Source organism: Porites lutea, chromosome 4 (genome assembly GCF_958299795.1).
Source record: "Porites lutea chromosome 4, jaPorLute2.1, whole genome shotgun sequence".
NCBI classification, from domain to species: Eukaryota; Metazoa; Cnidaria; class Anthozoa; order Scleractinia; family Poritidae; genus Porites; species Porites lutea.
This window is the reverse complement of record NC_133204.1, coordinates 35,436,696-35,461,020: the sequence shown is the minus strand read 5'-3', so window position 1 is coordinate 35,461,020 and position 24,325 is coordinate 35,436,696. Positions and strand designations below refer to the sequence as shown.

At 38.3% G+C, this 24,325-nt stretch overlaps 1 protein-coding gene across 1 annotated transcript; it reads right to left on the bottom strand.

Annotated features, from left to right (window-relative positions):
* Nucleotides 1-1,677: 1,677 nt before the first annotated feature.
* On the bottom strand, nt 1,678-21,923 carry LOC140933415 (protein NDRG1-like). The gene is made up of 15 exons (XM_073382964.1): nt 21,771-21,923; nt 21,654-21,689; nt 21,360-21,447; nt 20,106-20,197; nt 17,610-17,638; nt 16,049-16,111; nt 8,754-8,814; nt 7,388-7,477; nt 7,046-7,123; nt 6,357-6,460; nt 5,894-5,935; nt 5,580-5,637; nt 4,075-4,173; nt 2,841-2,892; nt 1,678-2,165 (listed from the first exon to the last, which is right to left on the bottom strand). The coding sequence occupies exons 1-15, from the start codon at nt 21,798-21,800 to the stop codon at nt 2,092-2,094; spliced, it is 996 nt and encodes a 331-aa protein (XP_073239065.1). The 5' UTR covers nt 21,801-21,923; the 3' UTR covers nt 1,678-2,091.
* Between the last annotated feature and the right edge of the window lie 2,402 nt (nt 21,924-24,325).

The following is a 24,325-nucleotide window of genomic DNA, read 5'->3' as shown; positions in this document are numbered from 1 at the left end:
GCCCTAGAAGGTACCCTGGATTTCAAGTGACAGGAATGATAGAAGGATATTTTTTGGGTAGGAGAATTTGGCATTAATTTTGGGGGGAATTAAAAACAATCTGAAGATTCGTGGCCCCGCATATCTCAGCCGCGTATTTCTGCCAATAAAGTTTAACCGAACTTTAATGTTTTGTTTTCTGGAAATTTTTAAGGCTCGGAAATTCTGCATGGGATTTTTTGGGGGTTAAAATTGGTCCAAGGAATTTTTTGGTTTTTCTAGAAGCCCTAGGGATTTTTGGGGTGTGGATTTTTGCCCCCATTCGATCATGCATCCCCGTCACTTGTAATCTAGTGTACTCCAGCCCCTCTGGGAAGAAAGCCGTAACGACACAAAGGCACAAGGGAATGCTCAAAGTGAAATCTGTTGAAAAGCGAAGCTCCCCCATTCTCGTCCCCAGAGCCACTCGGCTTATTTCAATACCACGTGTGCCACAGAAAGGATGGACTTTGGGGGTAACTTTGGGGAAGAGAATGGCGTTTCCCATTTTTCGTACTTCCCCATAGACTACGGGTAGTCCCCCATTTTTCCTCAGGGATAGTAGAGCGAGCGAAACGCGAGCGCGCGTGAAAATCACCCCACGCGAGAAAAGGCGACACGCGGCGGAGAGAGAGAAAAATGAGGCTACGAGTAGTCCCACATTTTTCCTCAGGGATACACTGCAAAATCAGTCGGCCGGGAAGGGTCAAAAGCTTGGGCTTTGTCTGTAGTCCCTCATTTTTCTCTCTCCCCGCCGCGTGTCGCCTTTTCTCGGGTGGGGTGATTTTCACGCCCGCTCGCGTTTCGCTCGCTCTACTATCCCTGAGGAAAAATGTCGGACTACTCGTAGTCTAACTTCCCCATAACCCCTTGCAAAAACCCCTTGGATCAGCGAAAATCCTAAAAAGCGCCTGTGTAACAAGTCAGGCTAACAATCCGGCTGTTTCATTCTTCTTGATTGAATAGGCCAGCTCTCAACTCTTGTACTAAAACCACTGCTTCAAGAAAACATTGGTTTTTAGTCGAAGCTTATTGGTAGGTTAGTTTCATACGGTTTCTCCTATCCTTGTGTACGAAAGTGGTGGGAGGCAGGGAGGGGGAGTAAACTGGTGACATAATGCGAAGAATATCCGCAATCCCCGCGATGAACAACCGCATAAGAAAGCTCTCTAGTCTCAGGACTAGTCTTCTCGCGGGTCTAAAAAAAATGAGATAGCAGGAGAAGGAAAACGCTGGAATCAAGATAACCTTATTTGACTAAATCCATCAGAGGATACTTCACCTTTCATTTCTCATTCAATTTAGGGTGCGTTCGACCGATCGTATTCCGAAATAACAATACGCAATTGTTATGTTGCAAATCTCTTCTGTCGTAATTTTTGGACCACTTGCACGATACATACAGCGCAATATTTTATTTCAAGCAAATTTCTAGAGATTGTAATGCAATGAACGCCAAAATAAGCGATTTCTAGAGTTTAATCCATTTACTTTTATCCACGGTCAATAGTACACGCCCTTAGTAATCTCAGTGAGGTTAATAAACCTTCACGAATTTAACTTGTACAGGAAAACTAAATCATGAAATATTCTGGTATATGAAGTCAAATGGTGTCGTTATGAAAAGGGCCTGTTGAGTCTAAAAATGAACCAAACAGATAAAGGAATGAAGACAAATTTTATTCTGTTTAGGGGACAAAAGTGAATGCAAAACGATGGCATAAATGAAAAAAGAGTTTTCCGCGTATCACGTTTTAAGTTTTCCATGAGCTCTTTCCATCTGCCATAAGACTAGGGAAGAGAGGAAAGAATACAAAAGCTGTAAAAACTTTACATCACTCTTTTGCGTGGTGCTGAGACACTGCATCAAGTATTTTCATTTTTAGTATTTTCCAAATCACCTTATCCTATACCAATCCATGAACTATTACTTTTTATATCCTGTTACTATATCCTTGGCTAAAAATTTGTCAGGAAAGACTTGACATTTCCTCACAGTCATAACACTCCACTCAAAAATTATATGCTGGGGTGAGGTCATCAAAACATTGGCAAATGTGCCGATCAGTGTACTTAATCCTCACTCATGGAACCGCTGCGAGAGCCAGTTGATGAGCCAGACATGGAGCGCGTACGCAGTGTGGGAACTGCAAAACAAAACAAATAAGAAACAGGAAGTATACGAATGTTGCAATGGAGTTTACTCACTTCTTAATAAGGTTTTTGAATTGAAGATCATGTGACAACACTCCAAGTGCGTACTCTTTCATTACTAGTTATATTAATGGTTGAATGCACTCTTTCCATTCAAAAAAATACACTAAAAATACACAAACGGCAGACAGAACGAAAAGTTTTTGAGCCTTGCTTTGCCAAAATTTCCACAAGAGTACAGATGTATAACCTCACAAAGTGAAAGGAAAAAATCTCCCGAAAAGAATGTCTGATCTACAGAAATGTATAACGGGCGAAACCTTTCTCCATAGTGGAATAATTGGTTTCAGTGTGGAAAAGAAGAGCCGTACATGATCAGTATACGTAAACGGGTGTCTCACCAATCTACATACATGAAACAATTCACGTCAAGTACATATGACTTCAGAGTTAATGGGAGCATTGCACCTTCATGTAAGCCATAAAAGAAAAGTCTCCTTATTTGTTCCAACTTTACAGCGTTCATTAACTTCACTGATATCATTCAGCAAGCACAATCTTATTCCTGATAACAATCTTATGGGCGTTCTTCTTGGCACTACAGATAAACATGTTTTATGCAACATGTTTTTAAATATTTGAATAAATATTAGAAGGAAACATCTTACCCAGGCCAAGTCCTTGAATAAAAAGGAGCAATCCTTCAGCCATCTTCTCAGGCTATCGGTGAAAAATGCAGAAGAATTAGATTATTGATTTTTTTTCCGCAAATTATCTACTGAAACTTTTCCAATGCAAAAAATAAAACAGTAGCAAATCAGTCCAGAGTCAATAATATTATGGTAGGAAACTTCTCCCCTGATCAAAAGTTACTGTTGAGAAGGTCAAAACATTTCACCATTCCTGATCTTCTCTCCATGTTCTCCCTCCCCCTCTGTACTCATGTTAAATGTGCAATTAGTGGGCAGCATCCTAACTTTGAATAGTGGTAATGAGGGATACTTAGCAAATGACTGTTACAGAATGATGATTATGAAAGGGAACATCAAGAAAATGAACAGCAAGAGTGCAAATAGTGACTTTTGGTTAAAGCATGATTTTAAAGTGTACGATATTCACCATTTTCACATAGACCACAATAGAGTACTAAAGTGATGACGTCATAAAAATGAAATTTCTGAAATTATGGGATTTGTCAGGATATTCTGAAAGAACAATGTCCAAGAGGTCTACTTGCCAAAAATGAACATTTGGGGGCAAATTGTCTCTGAGATCGTAGCCCAGTTATACTCAGAAAACTCCATACAAACCCTTCTTTTTTTTTTTTTGGGTCGACCCAAAAAAATTTTAGAAGGGTTTGTATGGAGTTTTGTAAGCATAACTGGGCTACGATCTCAGAGACAATTTGCCCCCAAATGCTCATTTTTGGCAAGTAGGCCTCTTGGACATTGTTCTTTCAGAATATCCTGACAAATCCCATAATTTCAGAAATTTCATTTTTATGACGTCACACTTTAGTACTCTATGTGCCTTGTTTACCCCCCAAAACTTTGCATAACCATTGTCTTAGAATTCTCTTAGGACGACTGTTACACCCAGGAGAATGATTATGCAAAATTCTGGGGGTAAACAAAGAGCAATATGGTCTATGTGAAAGTCGTGAATTGTTTTATGGCCACATTATTACTATCATTATTTGTTATTAAGCACAATAGTCCCAAAACTTAACTCTTTTTTTTATGAAAACAGCTTTTTAGCACTAAGGCATTTTCCTGTATAAGCACTAAAGTCCTTGTTTCTTTTTACCTCAGATCACTGTCAGAGTGACAATGACCAACTTCACTCTAGCTTCAATAAAACATTTTAACGAGAATGGGGAAATGACAAAATAAGCTGATCTACCTTTTCTTCCAGAACACTAGCTCCACAATCAGGTGTTAGCAAACTCTTGATTTTAACATCAGTTTGTTTCAATACATCACCATAATAGAATTTATCTTCCTAAAATGATAAATCAGCAACTTTCAGTACAAGTACAGTCGACTCTCTCTTAATGGACACATCTATAAGACGGACACCTCTCTAAAACGGACTCCTAGAGTTGGTCCCTGCCTTTCTTTACTCCCTTTATTTGACTCTCTATAAGACGGACACCTCTCTAAGACGGACACTTAGTACCGGTTCCAAAGGTGTCCGTCTTAGAGAGAGTTGACTGTATAACCAAATCCTCTAAATTAAGTAGTTTTTGCCATTTTTAGGCTTCTCCTTGCTTATACCCAAATAACTTAAGACCAGAATAAATTCCTTGCCAGGTTGGATAAGAATAAAGCACAGCCCTAATAATCATTATCATCCCATGCAAATTTTTCTTCCTTTTCATTGGCCACGAGCCCACCATGTGACCTGTAAATAACTGCCCGCAAATAATGGCCTGCTCATGTGCAATGTCGTCCAGCTGTGTTTGGCAGCAATAATATTCTGCTCATGCCTAAATGAAACCACGTTTTTCTCCTTCTTGTGATCACTCTTGTGTGAAAATGGCAGCTTCTCGAAAATATTTATCAAAAAACAAACTCGGTGACTGAATGATAAAACAATTGCAGATCGATTATTTGCCTCAGCCTTTGGCTTCGGCAAATAATTGATCTGCTCACTACTGACAAAACACCATATTTTGCTCAGCCTCATCCAATAACTGCTAATTACTTTCTAACTCAAACTTTAGGTAGAGATTTGATAGCAAAAGAGGTCAAAACCAGTGGTTGCTTAAACACAGTTTAGCCGATGTCGGATGCCTAAAAATATAGTCTTCTGAGAGAACACAAGCTTACTGGCACTGAATAGACTGTACTCCAGTAACCATAAAAAAGAAAAAGAAAGGCATTTATTAAATTCATGGAAAATATTTGGCCAATGGCGGGTTTTGAACTCAGTAGCATTACTCCAAACGCTAATACCATGTACTACAGGGACATTTTTTCCAAAGAGAAAATTAAAATTATTTCATAGTTTGTTTTACTTAGTTTACTTTGTTTTTTCAATACGTTTTTTTTCTATTGGCTATGTTTATATCTTTCTAAAAATACTATTTCGGTAATAAAAACTAGAGCCCTCGAGCAAGGGGAAGGAACAGTTTCTATACATGTTTGCCATGGATTATCTGTGGAAAACGTTTGTAACGAGATCATAGGGCAGGAAGTGACAACGAACCGAAACCATGTACTTGCAAATCAAGTTAAAAAATCAAGTTAAATGCAAATCAAGTTAATTTCAGACATTTAAATTGAATGTCTAATTTTCAGAACAAAATGTCACTACTGCCATTAGAGGTGTACAAAAGAATAGTGAGGAGAACATGCACATTGATTAAGATCTAGATGATAATAAGGCAATAGTTATGCACTCACAGTATTCCTGCGATGAGGAGAATGTTCTCCAGTCACCACAAGGACACCTGTCTTTTCACTGCAACAAATACAAGTAGCTGTTAAACATTTTTCAGTTACTGCTTAAAACTAAAATATAGCAAAAAACACTGGCTGCAGACCATTATGAAATATTACTAATTTCTAGCAATTGAAAACATCAGCACCCCCCCCCCCCCAAAAAAACACACTATCAGAATGAAAATGTATTTAGTGGGAGTCATCATATAAGTATTTATATTATTATATAACACAACAACTTTAACATCCAAGAACAGTAAAGTGAACAAACTTACTCAAGCTTGTGTCCCTTCATGTCCTTAACCAGATCGTTCCGGCTGAAACACAGCAAACCAGGAATAGCAGAATTATTACAAGTAGGATGGCACAATGGAATACAGACTGTGGTAGAGGAATCCCTAATGCTTAGCTTTTAGACAAACAGGAAGTTGGCTTTGAACCCAAAGAACACAGAACTATACTACAATTTATTTTAGCAATGTTTGAGAAGTTAATGAAAAGTATGTAGTATGGGCTAAGAACAAAAGACATTGAAGCAATACATATTTCATGACAATGTACTTCAACTCACACTTTATTTATTTATTTTGTTTTTGAAAAGGCATCATGAAACACATGACTTTAACACTGGGCATGAAGTATTCCAGGTTTTTTGACAGTTGGAGACGCTATTACTTACAAGAACATCTTTTTCTTAGTGTTTCTTTCCATTTCCTTTTTTACAAGACATGCATTCACCTGTTATAAGCATTTACAAATGCAGCAACATTGTGTGCATTCATGTTCTCCTTCACATCTTCAACAAACCGATCCACCAGTTCCTCAGATGGCTTTCCAGTGTCCTGCCATCAGAAAGAATACATCTTCAAGGATGTCCACAGAAATAATAATAATATTATAGATAATTTACATGAGCGCTAGCCTCAGTTACAGGGGTTAACAAAAGTTGTCATTGGCATATTCTTGCTAGTCTAGCTGGTCTGTCAATTGTGCCATAAAAAATGTATATAATGTAAATGATTTGCTTAGGTGTAAGTACAAAGAATGAAGATGTTGTGACCTGCGGAAATACAATACATCCTGATAATTTATTTCATATCTTTCACAGGCTAAAATGAACTCAACAATTGGCCTCTTCTCAATGTATGGGTTTTTATAGTTCAGTTGGTAGAGTGCTATAGCACTTATGCAGAGACCATGGGTTCAAATCTCTTTGAAGGCCCAAGATTTTTTTTTTGTGGGGGGGGGGGGGGGGACTTAACTTGTAATTGCTTACAGCTGTAAACTGCTATTACAACTGCGACAGTCTTATCTTCATTGGAAGTACAGCAAGTTTGACTTGCTGACCATTTGAGCCAGCTGCCCCCTACTAGCAATGTACACGCTGAACTAGTTCTTCTTAACATCATCAATGCCTTCTTTCTTACCCTCTCAAAGTGATGCCACATGAGATAGTTTACAGTACTTTCTGTGAATCCTTTCTTGTCAAGTTGCCTTGTTTTAATCTAGAAGGCAACAAAACACCCATTTGTTATGTACACTGTAGGGGGAAAAAACGTAGGAAACTTAGTACAAAAAAGACTTTTGTTAGAGCTCCAATCACTTTGTAATGTCCATGTCTTTACATGGAAGGCAATTTATATTAGTATATGATGGGAGGTGCTGAGATTGTGGTGTGCCAAGAAGACAATATTAATTTTTCAAGAAAAGAAAACAAGTAAGTAAAAGGCAACTAAACAAAGCTGATGATTGGCGATAGGAATTCTTACCTTTCCTTCACCCCATTCTTTGAAAGAAGAAGAAGAAATGCCTGGTTCTACCACAACAAGTCCTGCTATTTTACTTCCCCACTTTGAAACCTTTTCAAAGAGAAATGCCCACTTGTTAAAATCTACATTTTGTACACCTAAAGGTAATTAAAGTGGGGGAATATTATTGGTAACATCTAGTTCTAGGTTAAACAGGTTCTTCACCTAAATTGAATTGGTGAACCACATTTTACTTAAGCAAAATATGTATTTAGCGTTCGTTCAACTGTCTGAAAGGGTTGTTTTCTTCATGGGATGTAATAAAAAGGTAGGGGTTTTTTTAGGGGGGAGGTGGGGGGGGGGGGGGCTAGGGGGAAGGTTGGCTTTGGTTTCCCTGAAAAACTACATTCTTATCTTTAATGTAATTTATTTTTTCTAATAATAAGTGCCAAAATATTACATTATTTCTTTGTCATTTTACAATGTACAATGGTAAGTTTTATCAGTTCAGCATTTTTGAAAGACTGGCTGAGTGATGAATGTTTCAGTATCTTAAAAACGCAATGCCACAGGAAAAGTGTTTTGTATGGTAATGACACACTGGTTTTAAATTCCATATCAAAAATCGGACTTGAACACTGCACTCACTCATTCATGCACTTTCCATGAGTTTTTCTATATGTTCCACCCCAGATCTTACCAAAAAATCAGAAAAATTGAAAAATCTGTCCCTGGTGCTATTTTCAATTATAAGGGGAAGACTATAAGTAGAGAAAAGCTGTTAGAGGATTGGAACCAAGCAGCAAAAACAATCACCCATGAACCCTCGTATCGCTGACAGCACAAAAGACAATAATATCATTATGATGGGAAATGATACTTGCTGCTTATCACAAAGCCTGACATGGGTAAAGCCATGGGCGCTTTCCATTCAACCCAAAATTCCAGAAATTTCAGTTGGTAGATCAAAATGGAACGGACCATTTGGGTTTGGTCTGACTGGAATATTGGGAACCAGCTTTGAGGGTGGTCCTCTTTGACTGGTCTGGTCATTTCAGTCAGTCGGACCGAAATATCCCTTTCAATATCACAAAATTGTTGCCCCAAGTACCACTGTTTTGTAACCTGCATACAAGTACAATAACCATTAGAGAAATGGTGGCTTGCGTCGAGTTTGTGCAACCAGAATGCATGTACCGTTCCATTGGGCACATGGAATTTCCAAAATATAAAACCGGAATTTTTGTCAAATGGAAAGCGCCCCATGTTTCAGATCCTCTTTGTTTGTCCCACACTATCCCACACAATCTATGATAGTCAGAACACAGTGAAATCCCCCATTATCATTTTTGATCAATGACAGGTTTTCCTCAAATTAAATACTTACAGCCAGTTCTGTGAGAACATTTGCTCCTGCACCAACCCCGAAACAAACCATATCACTTAAACTGTTACAAAAACAAATAAACAACCTCAATTAATAACATTCAACTCTTTAGGGAGCATCTCCAAATTTCGGAAGGTCGATCGTCCGATTGTTCGGATGTCATATGGGAAACTTTAGTACACATTTCCGATCAAATCGGTAGATCATCAGTGGTTTATCGGACTCGTGGTATCGGAATTCCAAAAGGTCAACATCCGACACATGTACACGTCAGTACATCAACTGAAATTAGATCATCTTCGTAAAAAATAAGTTCGTAAAGGTCAAGCTCATTATCACACTAGATCTAGATCTACCTGCAGATCATGCAAAAAATACAAAGTCGTAAATGTCATGATTTCGTTGAATATTCTATGTTTATGAGCTCTACAACTGCAGGAGGTGAATAATATGGCGAAAAAAATGATCGGCCTTCGGTGTAAAAATTTTCGTGCCGACACGTTACAGTTGAAGAGATTGTACAAGAAATTTGTTACAATTAATGAGGACACGCTCCTCCAACCAAATGGGGACATCGATTTGCATCTGTATAATGTCGTTGGAAAAGCATGTACGTTGTTGGTGACGATTTTGCAGATGAAAGTTCGCACAAAACCAAAATATGCACTGAAGCTGATATAGGAAACATACCCCTGAGTTGTTTGCTGATCGCTGAATGTAAACAATGTCTTTTGTTTTACGCACGTCAAGACCTCAGCTAGCAGGGAAGGAACACAATCGCAAATAAAAAAATGCAGTTTTAGAGCACGATATGAAAATGAGGCATGTTCTCCGCATGTTATATCGTTTTTTTTTTTATTGCTTTCTTCAAGTCGAAGCCCGATCCTTTTCGTGAGTAGATTGTAATGGTCCGTGCCCTCCGTCGACAGATTCACATACCTCATGTAACCTTATCTTCATTGAGCTTGGAGCACTGCTTTTGGCATTACTAAATTTTTTCAACCATTCATACGAATAAATGAGGCAACAAGAACAGTATTCTTGTGAAACAAGTGGCTCTCGAGAGAAATAAAGGTAATGATAGTATGGATCTGAGCCATTGGGGTGTTTCGCCCTCTTTGTTTTAATAGCGTGTATTGAATGTAGAGTTGATGTTGATATCGTGTCGTTCGGATTACGGATCACTTGATGTTTTATGACTTTGCCGTCCGACAATCGCTCAAAGACAATTATCACGTGTAGTCTGAATTCCATTTAGTAAATTTGCCACAGTCTAGGTTTTAGTTGTTTGTTTGTTTTTTTTTTCTACTTTTTCCAAGAGCTTAAAAACTAAAATAGCTCATTCATGCAATTATTTTCACTTGCTTTCTTCTGCTTTCGTAACTGAAAGGTGACATTTATTTTCTTCAGTCGCCCGGGTTGTTTTCGTTTGCCATCTGTCACCTTGCAGTGTGCTTCAATAACCATTGTTTTTGTCCTGCAATTGCACAAGATCCTGTCATTAAAAATACGATTGTTTCATTCAGCCTACTTTTTATTTTGTTCACTTTGACAATTTCCAAAAGCGCTTTTAATTATTACAAAATGAAACTTTACATTCCCAGATTAATTTTTTTCCCATGTGCACATCAGTGTTTCTATCATTTGAAATATGTCTCAAAATTAATATGTCCTTGTGAAAATAATGCAGAAAACACGGTTGACGGTTATTACATTGGTCTTTTCAGTGGTTCACTTTGCGTTGGCCTTAGTATTTTGATAGCCTTGAGGCACGAGGGAAACTTTTCTTAACGTTCATCACTCTCATCATCAGACACTCTGAACACTTGATCCACCTCAATCAGTTCTTTCAAGGCATCAACACCAATCTTGATAACTGTTTAGGAAAATAATGCATGGTATTATTATGAACAGCTAAATTCGAAACTCTGTATAATGAATAGTTTCCTCGAATTTTAAGCTGTATTATGCTATAGGAAACTTAAGAGGCCCAATAAAGATGATAGCGTTCTTTATTACAAAGTACTTGCGCTAGGTTATTACAGTTGGATGCCGAGGGAGCTAAAATGTGTGTTACACTTATTTACATTGAGGTGTTTTCATTTTTTCAGTCGAGGTACGTTCCTAGATCCTGATAATGAACAAAACGATGGTATCTGTATTACTATCGTTGCACTTTCATGGTTCGTACAATCTTGAAGTAGGTCTTTTTGCCGAGGAAAATTTGGTTCATCCTAGGTGTAAGAACCTGTAAAACTCAGAGTAAAAGTAAAAACATTTTTGTGCGTGAACAATTTTTACTTCAATTTTTTTATTGTTTCTTTGAAATGCTACTTCTGTACCTCAGACGCAATTGCAAGTTACTTTGCAAACTGTTGTTGCGGGTGGTAAAAAAATAATGTGATCAACTGTGGCTGGGGAAGTAAAAATCGTAAATGACTTCATGACGTGTTATAGCCATGCATGAGGAGTTCAAAAGGGGGTTAAAAATGCCGATTTTTAATTTTTGAAGAAATCTTAGTCTTTGAAAACTGCTAAAAAAGTCCTTGAAAATTTATTTGCCTGAAGGTGTACGAACCATGGCTTTGCGGGTTGACTAGCAACTCTCCTTTTGACATTCGAGCCTGAGTATTAAAACTTACATTTGAATGTTCGTCGCAGCTCGTTCCTACGCGGTTGTTGATGGTCATCGTAGGGATCTGACAAGTCTTTGCATTCAGCATATAAACAAAACGCACTCTTCAACGACTCCAGAGCATTTTCGAACTCTCTCAGCGACGCCATGGCTGCTGTTTGGGGTGTTAAAGGCTTACTAGCCATGTTACCAGAAAGAGGAAAACTGAAAGTTGTTTTCACCTCCAGAAGATCACACTAATAGCCTTCCGGTCTTCCCTTGCAATGGGCTTGTCATGAACTGGTTTTCTGTCACGAAATGATAATAAACCCTTCGTGTATAGCATGCGTTGTTGTTTATAATTTTATTTCCACAACCAATTCCATTGAGAAAAGTAGTAAGAACCCTTGATTTTGCGGGTAGTTTAGTACTAAATACTGTCTCCCAGAAAAACAAAGTAATTCCCCGCGTAGTGTGTATCAAAAAAGAATTGCGAAAAAAAGAAGAATTACAAACTGACGAGATACCACTTTATTTTTGGTTAGTGAAGATCGGAAACATGATAAAGCCTACCTAACACGCATGCTTTACCTAACACGCAAACTTGCGTTTGAAAGAGTGTATAAAAAAAGTGGCTTTTTGGTTTTGAAACATAGTTCCAAATAAATTGGAAGTTGCGAAGTCAAGTCAGTGAACTGAATCTCCAGACCGGATTGTCTAGTTTTAGATCTCGTCTCAAGGTTCCCCGCTATGGACTTTTTTACTTTGAAATTGATAAGACATTAAGTATTTTACCTTCAAACAAGGTGAAGAAGGTAGTTCAGGGTGACAACACCTCCGAGGGAAGTATTGTTGAAGTATACTTCAGTAAGGACGTCCTAACAGCAGAGATCATCGCTGTCGATGGTAAGTCGTATCTTTCATTTTAGCCCTCTTGACTCGCACTTCTTTTAGTGGTATCCATTATGCTTCCTTGATTCTCGACCGAGCTCCCAAAGCGACTCAGTATTTCAGAACTGTTTTATTCCATTTTCCTGTACATTGAATACTGGATTTCAGAACTTCCCACCGTAACCTGTTGCTAAATAGCCTGTTTGCCTAAAGTTTTGACCAACTCATTCATGTCCCTGTATACTGAATGTTTACAGATGAAAAGAGCAATCTAGATCGCTTGTCGATCAATTTCCTGCAAGATCCGAGGAACAAGCATCGCTTTCCTGATGATGATGAGACGTCCGAAGAAGAGCAGGAGATTATCAAAGAAGGAGCCAACAAGCAAAATGTAAGCCTTATCTCCATTTATTGCTAATGTGTCTCTGAATATCTGCGTTTCATTCGGTTAAGCGAAGCATATATCTCTAAGTCAAACATTATATTCAGTCCTACAGGTTTTTGCAGTTTAATCATTTAGCATTCAACAGCAACAAAATTGAGTAGCCTTAAGAGATTTTACAATGTGAACATGGAAATTTACTTGAAATGAAAATTAGATGTTAATTGAAATCCGGTCTGGCTAATGTGCAAAGGCACGCGATTCATGTGCGCCAGTTGAAGTGTCGACTTTTGTAGAATCTGATATGCCTGATGAATATTTGCAGGGTCAGGAATCAATAAGTGGGGGCAGCTTGGAAAGCGAACCGGCCAAAAGCCCTTCTCCTGTTCCGGTTGATTTCACTATAAAACAGCACATTTCTGAAACTTCTCTTGGGAATTCCAACCCGAAAAATAAGAAAAAGGAAAAGGCACCGTTGACAGCAGAAGAACAAAAAGTGCGCACGGAAAACAAAGCATGTCTGAAAGATTTGTGTGACATGGTAGGAACTTCCTATTCAAAACCAGAGTTAGCTGAGTCGAGTTATGAGGGGGGGAAGAGAAAATATAATGGGAGAGAATTCGAGAAAAAGGGTCTCTCTCCGGGTAGAATGAAGAAAATTTTGAAATCTGTATCCCAAAAACATCCAGAAGCGTACGCGAGACTAAAAGACACAACGGAACTAAGGGAAGCGGTCAATATGAAGTGTCGAAAAAGTCGAAAAACGTCTAGCAAGGCGAAAGACGCCAAATCGTCATTTATAAATCAGTCATGAAAGAAAATTTCAAAATATGGGATTATTCTTGTGATTTATTTCCAGCTGTAGCTAAGGTTTAAGCAGCTCATTTCTCAAAATATGCACGGTTTGTAATTAGTCATTTTATCACGCAAATTTCCTGTTAGTCACAGTTACATGTGTTCTATCAACAATTTAATGACCCTCTTAAAAATATGTAACCAGTGTATGCAAAAATAATAAGATAAATTACAAACGTAAATTTTACAATTGTTTGTTTATGAATATTCTTGTTAAAACAATGCCACTGACAACTCGGGTTCCTTTACGGTGTTGCATAATTGATATTCAAAAAAATATTACAATTTCGGCTTTTAACGCAAAGATATTAAAAAAAATACAAATCTGCATGGCATTATGGTACATTTGAGAGGCTTTTTGGGACGATGGTCCGCCATTCTATTTATTCTTGTGACGTTTCGCGTCAGCTTTAGAGTTGAAAACATAGCGGCAATTATCTTTTGCACAAGCAGGCTGGCTTCCTCCCTTCAAACTTGGGAGACACTCCTCAAAATCACAAACAAGGGGCATCTTTAAATGCTGCAAAAGGGTGGAATAGTGCCCCCTGTAGACTGTGCTGGATTCGGGAAATGGAACTACTCCACCGTGCTGCTTAATAAAGTTAAAAAAATTTACTGCTCGGATTGGTGTCTTTGCGCAGTGATCACACTGTGAACTAACGCACTTTACAAATTCAACTTGATACGTTTTCCTTGTCAGATGTCCCATAAGAAATTGATACTCGGATTTGTCAACTGACATTTTGTCTATGCCGAACTGCACCTTCAACAATTTCTGAGTCGCGGTTCCCTTAAACGAAACGAGCACGCGCGATCCAGTGACATAAGAGCGCATAAAATGAAAGGAATGATAAGTGCCAGCGCCAAGCGACCAAATCTAATCGTAACTGCCATTTACTGATAAAGTGTTACACAATTATAAAAGAGATTAACGGACAATTCGCATTTCGCCCTTCTGTTGGTTTCACTGCACACACAAATTCAAAGTTATTCCGACAATTACAGGAGTAAAATAAAATTTTTTACCGATGGTAACAGTATTTAATTGATTTAGCATAATATAAAGTACCCTTTTGTTTTTTAACAACAAGCGTTGTGGTGATCGGCACTCAAGGCTAACAGATGCATGCCAATCTTTTTAGTTTACGGCTTGCGTGTCACTACTGATACCTTTTAGAACGAAAACGGTGAGAAAGCAGATTCGTTAACACTTGAAAACTTTAGTTTTGTTTAAATGTTGATGTTGACAGACTGTGTTGATACGAAATTTTACAGTAGATTGAAACAGCAGAGAGTTACCGGTCTTCATTTACACGCAATTCAGCTCAGGTATGACAGGTATACTGCACGTTTAAAGGAGAAAGAACACGCTATTTTTGTGTGCCGATGCCGATGTGATGTTTATCGGAACTTTGTTTTCCGATAGGGTAGATAGAGATAATCCGATTGACCTCCGATTTCATTGGGATTTAGAAACTTCAACTCGGAAATTTCTTGAAATACACTTAAAGCTGTCGGAATCAGAAAATGCCGATAGGGCAATCGGAAACCAAATTTCCGATATTAATTTGGAGATGCTCCCTTAGTTCCAGCCTTATTAGAGTGAACGTGTACATGTATATGACATGTACAGCTGTACATTTTCAATTAAGGTGAAGACTCAGGGTTTGCAGTAATGGCTGCGGTCGCACTAGGGTTTACCTCTAGAGTAACAGGAGTGTAAACATATCTGTTTATGTTTCACTGTTAACACTAAATCTACTGTTTACGGATCACATTTCCTGTGCATAAGAATTCCTTTTTTTGACTTGATGACAGATGGGTGATGAATATCAGATTTCAAGTTTATTTAAAAGAAAACATTATGCAGGATCAACGCATTCTCATGGCAAGTTTAGTTGGGATTTTAATTTAATTTCTATTTCTTGTTTACGAAGTGAAGGCTATTTACTCTCCATGCCTTGATCATGAAGCTTGCCTTACAATTACATCAATTGTTGACTCGGAGAAGGCAGCTCCTTATGTTTGCCTTCAGGGTTAGGGAAATGCAGGGCATGGCTCACTGGAGATGACCAATTTAGGCCTATCCATGTTGACGGAGATGTCAAATAACCATGGGCCTTCTTCCTTAACTGTTGGTCCTATACAGGCCAATAAAAATTTTGTGGAAAACTCACATTTTTGCTATACAGATTTAACGTTTTCCTTTATGTGGCTACGAGTTTGGAAATGACCCAAACTCTAATCTGGGTAGTAAGCGCAGCGGTTTTTGGTCCTTTTTCTGATTGGCTCAAAAGCAATTAACTTTGGCGTAAACACTTCTCTACCATGCTTTTGAGTGTGGTTTACACCGTGGTAAATTTCCTTTCTAGATGCCGCGTTACCCAAGCAACTAACACTTACATCAGAAGTGCAAAAAAAGACGGTCGCACTGAAAAACACCATTGTAAACACTGGTTTTTAACCCTAGTGCGACCACAGCCAATATTCTCTTCTAAACAGGATTTCATGTGGAAGTCACAAACTGAATTGACTTTTCTGTAACAGACTTACTTGAAATGGTCAATTACATTTCCGACCATCTCTCCTAGCCTGGCCATGTTTGGGTATTGATAACTAAAAGACAGCAGTTGAAAAATCCCACACATGTTAGTGTAACTAATTAATGCATGATAATGCATGTTATAGTGCATGTCACTAACAAAAACATATCAAACAGGCCATCTGATAGGGTGCGATGAAAAATCAGAAATTGTGCGATATTTTTATGGTAGATTGTGCGATAAGATAGGACTATTATGCGATAAATTATGTGATTTTTTCAGGGGTAATTTACATTGTTTTACCAGGTTTCAAAGGAGAAAAACCACTTTAATGTTGTTTAACAGGAAATTTGAATGTAAAGGAATAATAAAACAACTATTTTAAAACAAAATAGTTAAATTTGTCCGATTATTTTGACCTGGAAAAGAAAAATTATGACACGACGCCATTACACCGCTGACTGGATACTGCTTGTCTCTGAACTCAAAATGGCTGCCCAGATATGGCGATCAAAGGTTTCAGATGCCTTGCAAGGCTTTCTTTTGTGGTAAATCACCTTAAATAACATTAACATTAGGAAAATGTTTAATTAAAGTTAGAATTCATTGTTTACTTTACTTGAATTGAGCATTTTTTTACGAATTATGCGATTTTCCTCAAATTGTGCGATCGCATGCGATATGAGGTCAATTGTGCGAAATCGCACCATCACGTAATATCAGATGGCCTGATCAAATAAAGCTGTTGTTGCCACATCCTTGAGGTGCATGGAGAAAAAAAGGAAAGGCCAATCCTTTTTGCTAAATTATACCCTCCATAAAGTCACTCAAATATATTTTAATCAATTACAACAACAACAAAACCAGTTAACATGAAGATCATGTAGACATCTTTTCAGAAAGGATCACATAGAAGCAGCCTGGTTCCAGAAGATGGAAGGCTAAGATCAACACTGAGCCAAGACTGGCTTATAGCATTGATAGCAGCTGTAAAGGACATGTCCCATTTGTGCCTTACAAGACAGCATGTAAAGAAAGGCATGTCCGATAGCCCAGGGCTAATGGATTTTGCTATCAGGCTTCTGAGGCTAGTGAATTCAGTTCTTAACTTCCCTAATCTGCAATGACGTTTTTCAGGGAATTTCGAAGACAAAAATTTTTTGGGCTAGTTAAAAAATTAATTATTCTTGGGCTAATACAGCTTGCCCGAATGGCAAGCTGTAAAACTGACTTTCTTTGCACCCTGTAAGATCATATCCTACATGTAAGTTTCTCAAAATGAGCATGTTTTCTTAATTTCACAGTATTTATGATGACCAAAAAACAAACAAACAAACAAAGCTGTAAGACTCTAAAGATTAATTTTTTCCATAGCCTGGTCACAATATTTTTTTTTAATGTACTCGACCCAGACATCGCTCCCATTGACAGGTGGTAAAAACATTGTAATTTAAGAGAACAAGTAGTGGTTTATTTAAGAAACTTAATTATGTACAAAAGTTTATTTTCTTAGACCACAATGTCAATTTGTTTCTTTCAGTTCCTTATTTATAAGCATTATTAATACTTACTCAGAAGCCAGGTTTTCTGCCTTGCTTTCCTGCAAACAATAAAGAATTTTCAAATATGTATTGCAATATTTTTTGGCCACTACCTATGTCCAAGGATGCAGACACCATTCTTTATTATTATAAAAAGCCCAGAAAACCCAAATACAGATGTAAACAGACTTCACCAGGGAGTAAAATCTTTAAAAAATTTCATTCACTATTGTTTAGCTACACCCACATTCCACACACATTTCAGTCATGACTATCCAAAATTGACATTGCCTCCTTCCTTAAAAAAGGGAAGCCACATTGCAAAAACTTTAAAAGATCTGCAGCTCCTCACAAGAGCAATGAAACTGGTCTTGAGCTATCTTAGGTGAACACAGGTATCTAGGTAAGGTAGAATCCAAGACACAGTGAGAAAAAGCAAAACCATTGAAAGGGTAATCAACTTCCTGATTGTCTTCTCTAAAGTCTTCTGGAGGAAGAATTCCAACTTGTGCTTTTGAATTATAGCCCTACTTCTTTCTGATGTGTGCACATAAATAACTGTATAAAGCATGAAGAAAAAATCAACTCAAATAAACATCTGAAGGCAAATCAAGCTAGCAGTTATTTTCTATATGACTGTGGTATGCTGTCATACTTTCTTACAATTAATAATATACATAAAAAAAATTTCTTGAATCTGATTTCCTGAGAGCATTGCATTTTTTTAGTGGACATAGTGCAAAAATGACAAAACAAAATGCAACAAGAAGGAAATAAAAATGCAAATTTCTCGGAGAACTGGATGGAAAACTGTGATCAGCTAATAAACAATAGAAATATATAAGAACCAATCAGGTGCCTCAATCTGCTGTAGGAAAGCTGGCCGGTGCCTTGGAGTTTGCGAGTGGAAAAATTGTCAGTGTACAAAGCTGATTTTAGTTCGGTCACGACAGAAACTACCATTGAAGAATTGAAAAAGAACTTTCACAAACAAAAACAATGAAAAGAGGACTGGATATTGAGTTGCTGCTTGAAACAATTATTGTACAGAAGAGGAAAGATTTTCCGAGCAAATTGAGAGTTCTGAGTCCGCCGACCTCAACAAACCGCTTTAAATTAAACAGAACAGATATACCTGTTCCGAAAATAGGGACAGGCAATTCATCTCCTCGAAGCAAGTTTTTTGAAGCTATAAGCCAAACAACCGCATCTAGCTGGCTGCGAAAAGCATTTAAACAGAGCCAGCTAAGTAAAGTTTTCCATGTACATTATTAAAAAGTAATCAAACAATTTTTTCTCGTTCAATTTGGAATTTATTTGCACTTGTGTGTTTTATGAAAAGCTAAAATCACATTCACCCTACTGGCTCATGCAATTTTGATACTTTTTGAAAAACACACTCATGCAAATAAATTCCAAATTTAACTCAAAGTCATCATAATCACCTATACAAATTGCCTAGGCTTTCTTGCCTGACATTTTAAGCAAGCATGCTTGGAGGTGATTTCTAGCAAAGTGTGCCTGCAGAGTAACTTAAGCCTGCACCACAGACAGAATTTAACTACTGGTTAAGTTGTAAATTCTTGAAGAAATTCATCAGGCTAGTACAGTTAATATCTCTTTAAATGTTCTCAAAACATAGCCCAAGTCTTAAAGTCTTAATGATGCTGACAGTTTCGATTACTGTCAGCCATCTTTGTCAAAAGGATCAAGGAAAGCATATGTATTAGATCAAACACTATATGTATTAGATCGCAATCACTCTTACTGTGAACAGGGACGAGGGAGCCTATCAGCTTTCTCTCATATGGATACAAGTGATCTCCACCCCCAAACCAGGAGAGGGGGTGTCTACAGAGTGACTTGGCAAGTTTATCACAATAATTAACACCTTTAGAAAGGCTTCTGACACCTTTGACGATTTCCAAGTTTTGACAAAGATGGCTGACAGTCATCGAAACTGTCAGCATCATTAAGACTTTAAGACTTTGGTCATGTTTTGAGAACATTTAAAGAGATACTGGTTAAGTCGGTCTGAAAAGAAGTGCCAAAAGCCTTGCTCTGGGCCCCACTTTTGAACTAGGATTTGAGTACACACCATGATTTGCCTGTTAAAAATGGCATTCACGATTTGCAAATCAGATTGAAGGGAAATTCAAAACACATTTCCAGTAATTTGTAGCATCCATTTAAAAGCCCATAGCAAGGATATAGACGTTGCTTTGAAGACGTTACTAACTAGGGTTAGATTAAACCTGTGATGCACGCTAGGGTGAATTAATAACCCTTTAAGCCCTAAGAGTGATCAGCATGATCAGCATCAAATTTCCCCTTGTAATATCAATTCTTTGTAAAACAGAGTGGTCATGAGGCTTATGGACATGACCACACAAGATGAATTTGCTTAATATTTTCTCAACTTCTCCTCACTACTTCTATAGGAATGAATAGGGGCAACAAATGAGATTTCAAATTTTGATCTTAGGGTTTAAAGGGTTAACAGTCATTTCCCATGGGATTCTTCACCTGTCCTGGTGCATCAATGTGGTAGATTACAAAGCGATCCAAAAGGCCTACAATATCCTCATGCTGGAAAAATCTTTCAAAGCAAGTCTTATCTGCAGGAAAAAAAGTAAAATTTCTTGACTCTCTTAAACTCGTGTAATTCAATGAAAAGTTTCTTTTATGTATCCAAAAATAGCTCATAAATGCACAAGCTTTCAAAGCATCACTGGCTAAATGGTTAACTGAGAAAGCGGCAAAAAAACGGAAGGAGTAAACACAATGAAAAGAGACTAATAAGTTTGACAACTGGCTAGAAATACTATGACAGAAAACAAGCTGAGATGAAACTGCAAGGACACACCCACAAGACAGTGTAGAAACTTGTTACCGATTGTTTTCTTGGTTCCTACCTTTCCATCACAAGTATATTCTTAGCAAAACTAAACCCCTGTCAATAGCTTTACTTAACAGGGCTTTTCTAAGAGATGTAACACTGATGATGTACAGTCTTTACATCACCAAAACTAATGCAATCACAAACAAGGTCGTTATTTAATTTAATTTAATCATGCATATTATCGATATAGCGTGTTTTGATTTATCACTGGCCGTGCATCGCTCAATCGATGGTGCAATATACTAAATGACCCACCAGTTCATTCACTGATGCGCGAAGGTATTGCAAGCTTTGAGAAATATATACAGTATCTCAGTGCAATATTTCTTTCACATTGTGATTTAGGTATACACAATGCAATCTTAATTTCCCTTAAGTTATCCCTGCAGAAAATTGATCCTAACCTTTGGTCAAAGTTTGCGATTTCGATCCGTGAGAAGTCACGCATAATGATAAATTTCGCTAGTTGGAACAAGAATTGGTCGGATGAGTGAGATTTCACAAGCTCGATGAAAGGATAACTTGAATCAAAACGTTATTTGTCTGAGTATGTGCTTCTCAGGATCCGCTCCATACAATGATACTGTATTACAGTGCTAGCCAACGCACAAACGCAATTAAGAAACTCGGCCAAGCATTATTCCCACAGCTGATTTTTCACTCATGATTAGTTTTAGATATGCGGTGCTACGTGACTGATCAACAGGAAGATGCATTATTGTTTTTGTCCAGTTCACAAGGTTAACAGTGACGCACGTTGGCCGTTGTTTTGCAGAAAATTCATACAATAGAATCTAGCAGCGGGGCTGATCTAATATCAGCATCGATAATAAACAGAAAAAATTTACATGAATTTTACGAACACCAACATCACTTACGATTCATCCCCACATCATGGAAGGTTATCATGACCTCCTTCTTCCTAATATTTTCCTTCTCGTCCTGTTTGTCCCTCGAATCTTCGCCCTAAGAAGGTCAGCGATCAACGGTGCAATGAGTTAGCGAGCGTATCAAAAATAACCCAAGCTTTTTAGCTTAACAAGCTCAGCGTTCTGCAGCGTGCAAAACACCCTCGATTTCCTACACGATGCAGTTAAAAGCAAAAAATCACCACATGAACAGCCTAAATTAGAAAACAGACAATTAAATAAAGTAAGACAATAAGAACCTACCACAACATAGACGGTCAAGTCCCCGACTTTCTCCACCTACAAAATGAACCAGAAAAAGACAAGAGTTTGCATACTGTTTCAAAGGAAAAATACTCCAAATAAGCACAGTTCCCGTACCCTTTCAGTTCTTTGTTGCTCCTCTGACATTTTTATACGAAAATCAGCTTTAAACACTGCTTTACGAAGAAGAAATTAAGCCTAAACGCCTCCTTCGCATGCACGTTTCCAACTACTCCCTCTAGCAAGATATGGCTTGGACCTGATCAAATGACTCACCGAAGGACACTACTTGGAATAGCCAATCACAGAGCAGTTCAACAGATGGTTGACCAATAAACACAAAAAGCTGTCGCGAGGACACCATTTTTCCGATGCTTGTTTACCATATATTGTTTACTATATTGTTTAAAAGATTTAAGTCTCTCATTCGAATCATTTATTGTTTACCAGATGAGGCGATGAATATCAAAACACTCAGAGTTACATTTCTCATCTTTTATAATTCACGCGTACGCTTTTTTAAAATACGCTAACGGAACAGGTGCAAACAGAGGTGCAGATATCACATCAGGGGTGCCAGACTGCTGTTGTTATGCATCGCAGTTCTGAGGTTACCTTTTCCTAGAAGACAAACCGAGAAGACAAGCAGGTGCCTACGGCTAGCGAAAATAGAGAGGTAAGGATGGAGGGTGGAAAGGGGGAGGGGGAGGGGTAGAGCTTCCACTCCCACTCTCGCCAGTTCCCCTCGGTTTCCATACGTCGAGTGCACGTGCGTGAAGATTAAGCGTGAAGATTAACTGAGTCGTTAAGTGCAATACAACTGTATTTTTTTTGTTTTTGTGCAACGCGTCAACACCGCATTTATTAGATCAAAGTAAACACAGGATACGTGGTTTTGGGTTTTCAGTTTTGTATGGTGTACTGTGAGGACGGGAAATCAGTAAAGCTTGGTTCTCATATCTCACTGACCTATTTGTATCTCATGAAGTACCGGTATGTCACTATGTCACAGTTTATAGAGGAACCAGGCTTACAAAGTCTCCACTGACAATTAGATACTTGAAAATCAAGAAAATAGAAGAGAAGGGTTAACTCAGTCCTCGAGTTCATCTCTTAATCCGACTTAGAAAGTATATTCTGCGATTTATCCTATTCACTCACCTGCTCAAGGCCTTGGAAACTACTAGCTGCTGAACGTCCTGAACCTACTGAGCAAACTACTGGCTAGTTTGGTTGGTTCATGGTTTGGGTTCAGGACTGAACCAGGTTGGTTCAGGACTGTCAAGTTTCGTCCCGGAATCCGGCGATTGCCGTTTGTACAAATCAGTTCCATGTACCGAAAAACGGCCGCAAATACCTTAAACTGGAATGAAAGATGGCTTTGAAGAAATAGAACACGAATTTTCGTTTCTCTCCGTGGAACATTCCGTGGGGAATAAACAGGACTACCTTTTGGGATGTTTTAGCCTGGGACCAGGCACCGCATTGGGGGGAAGAAGGAAAAAAAATTGGCTAGCGAAGCAAGCTGACTTCAGACAACCGCTGGGATCGATTTGCTCGCCGATATTTGTCCTGTTTGTCCCGGCTTTTTCCCTTCCCTTCCCCCGGAGCGTTATCCCAGGCTAGGGATGTTTCGTTGTTCCAATATGGGAAATTTTCCGCTCGTACCGACACAAAAAGTCGGGTTCCATTTTACTTCCCAAAAGGATTTTCAGGAAAATGATTGTAAATTGTAAACAATCGACTTTTTTGGGTCTAGTTCTAGAGGAAAATTTCTGGGGAGCAACGAAATTTCTGAAGAGTTAGTTCTATTTTCCCTTGAATGCAAACACGGCAAACATAAAACAACTTTTCGGGCCCGTATAAAAGTTACTCCCCGGCGGACACCGTCTGCGAACGCCCAGAAATTTTGCCCCACATCAAATAGACAATATGCATTGAAAAAAAAACGACAACAACCGAAAATCGTGATGGAAATCCAAAAAGTTATCTCACTTTTGACAATAATGATATTGAATTTTTGTACTCTCGATGGCATTTGTCATGGAAAGGTCACATTCTTAGCGTTTCAAGAAAAATATCAAAATCAATAGGCATAATTTACAAGTCAAGTTTGTGCCTTCTTTACGTACTTTTTGACTATAGCCGTCCATTTTTAACACCCTTACTTAATATATTGTGTTTCAGCAAGAGCCATAACGGTTTCAGTTCCAGTCGCATAGCCAGGGGAGGGTTTCAGGGGTTCCAGAACCCCCTCCCCCCCCCCCCCCCACCTTTGGGCTATGAAACTGGCTTTATTTCAAGCAAAGAAGAAGAAAAATTCAGAAAGACATCATGTGCTATATCAGAGTGATACAGTATCATGAGGGGGGCGTAAGGGTTTGCGGTATTGCGGTATTGGGTTATTTTTGGTGCGGTGTTCCGGTAATTTTTATTTCAAAGTACGGTATTGCGGTTTTCAGAGTCCAAGCGGTGTGCAGTGAGTTTAAATTTTATGTCACGGTAGTCGGTGAAAAAATCGTTGTGTCGCGGTGATCTGCATCTTTTTCATGACAAGAGGATACAAATCCTAAAAGGTCTCCATCCCTAGCTAGCCTGCGTGACCAGCGTGTCTTCCTATAGTTGCACAGTCGGGGATCGTATATTGCGCAAACAGTCCAGACAAATCGTAT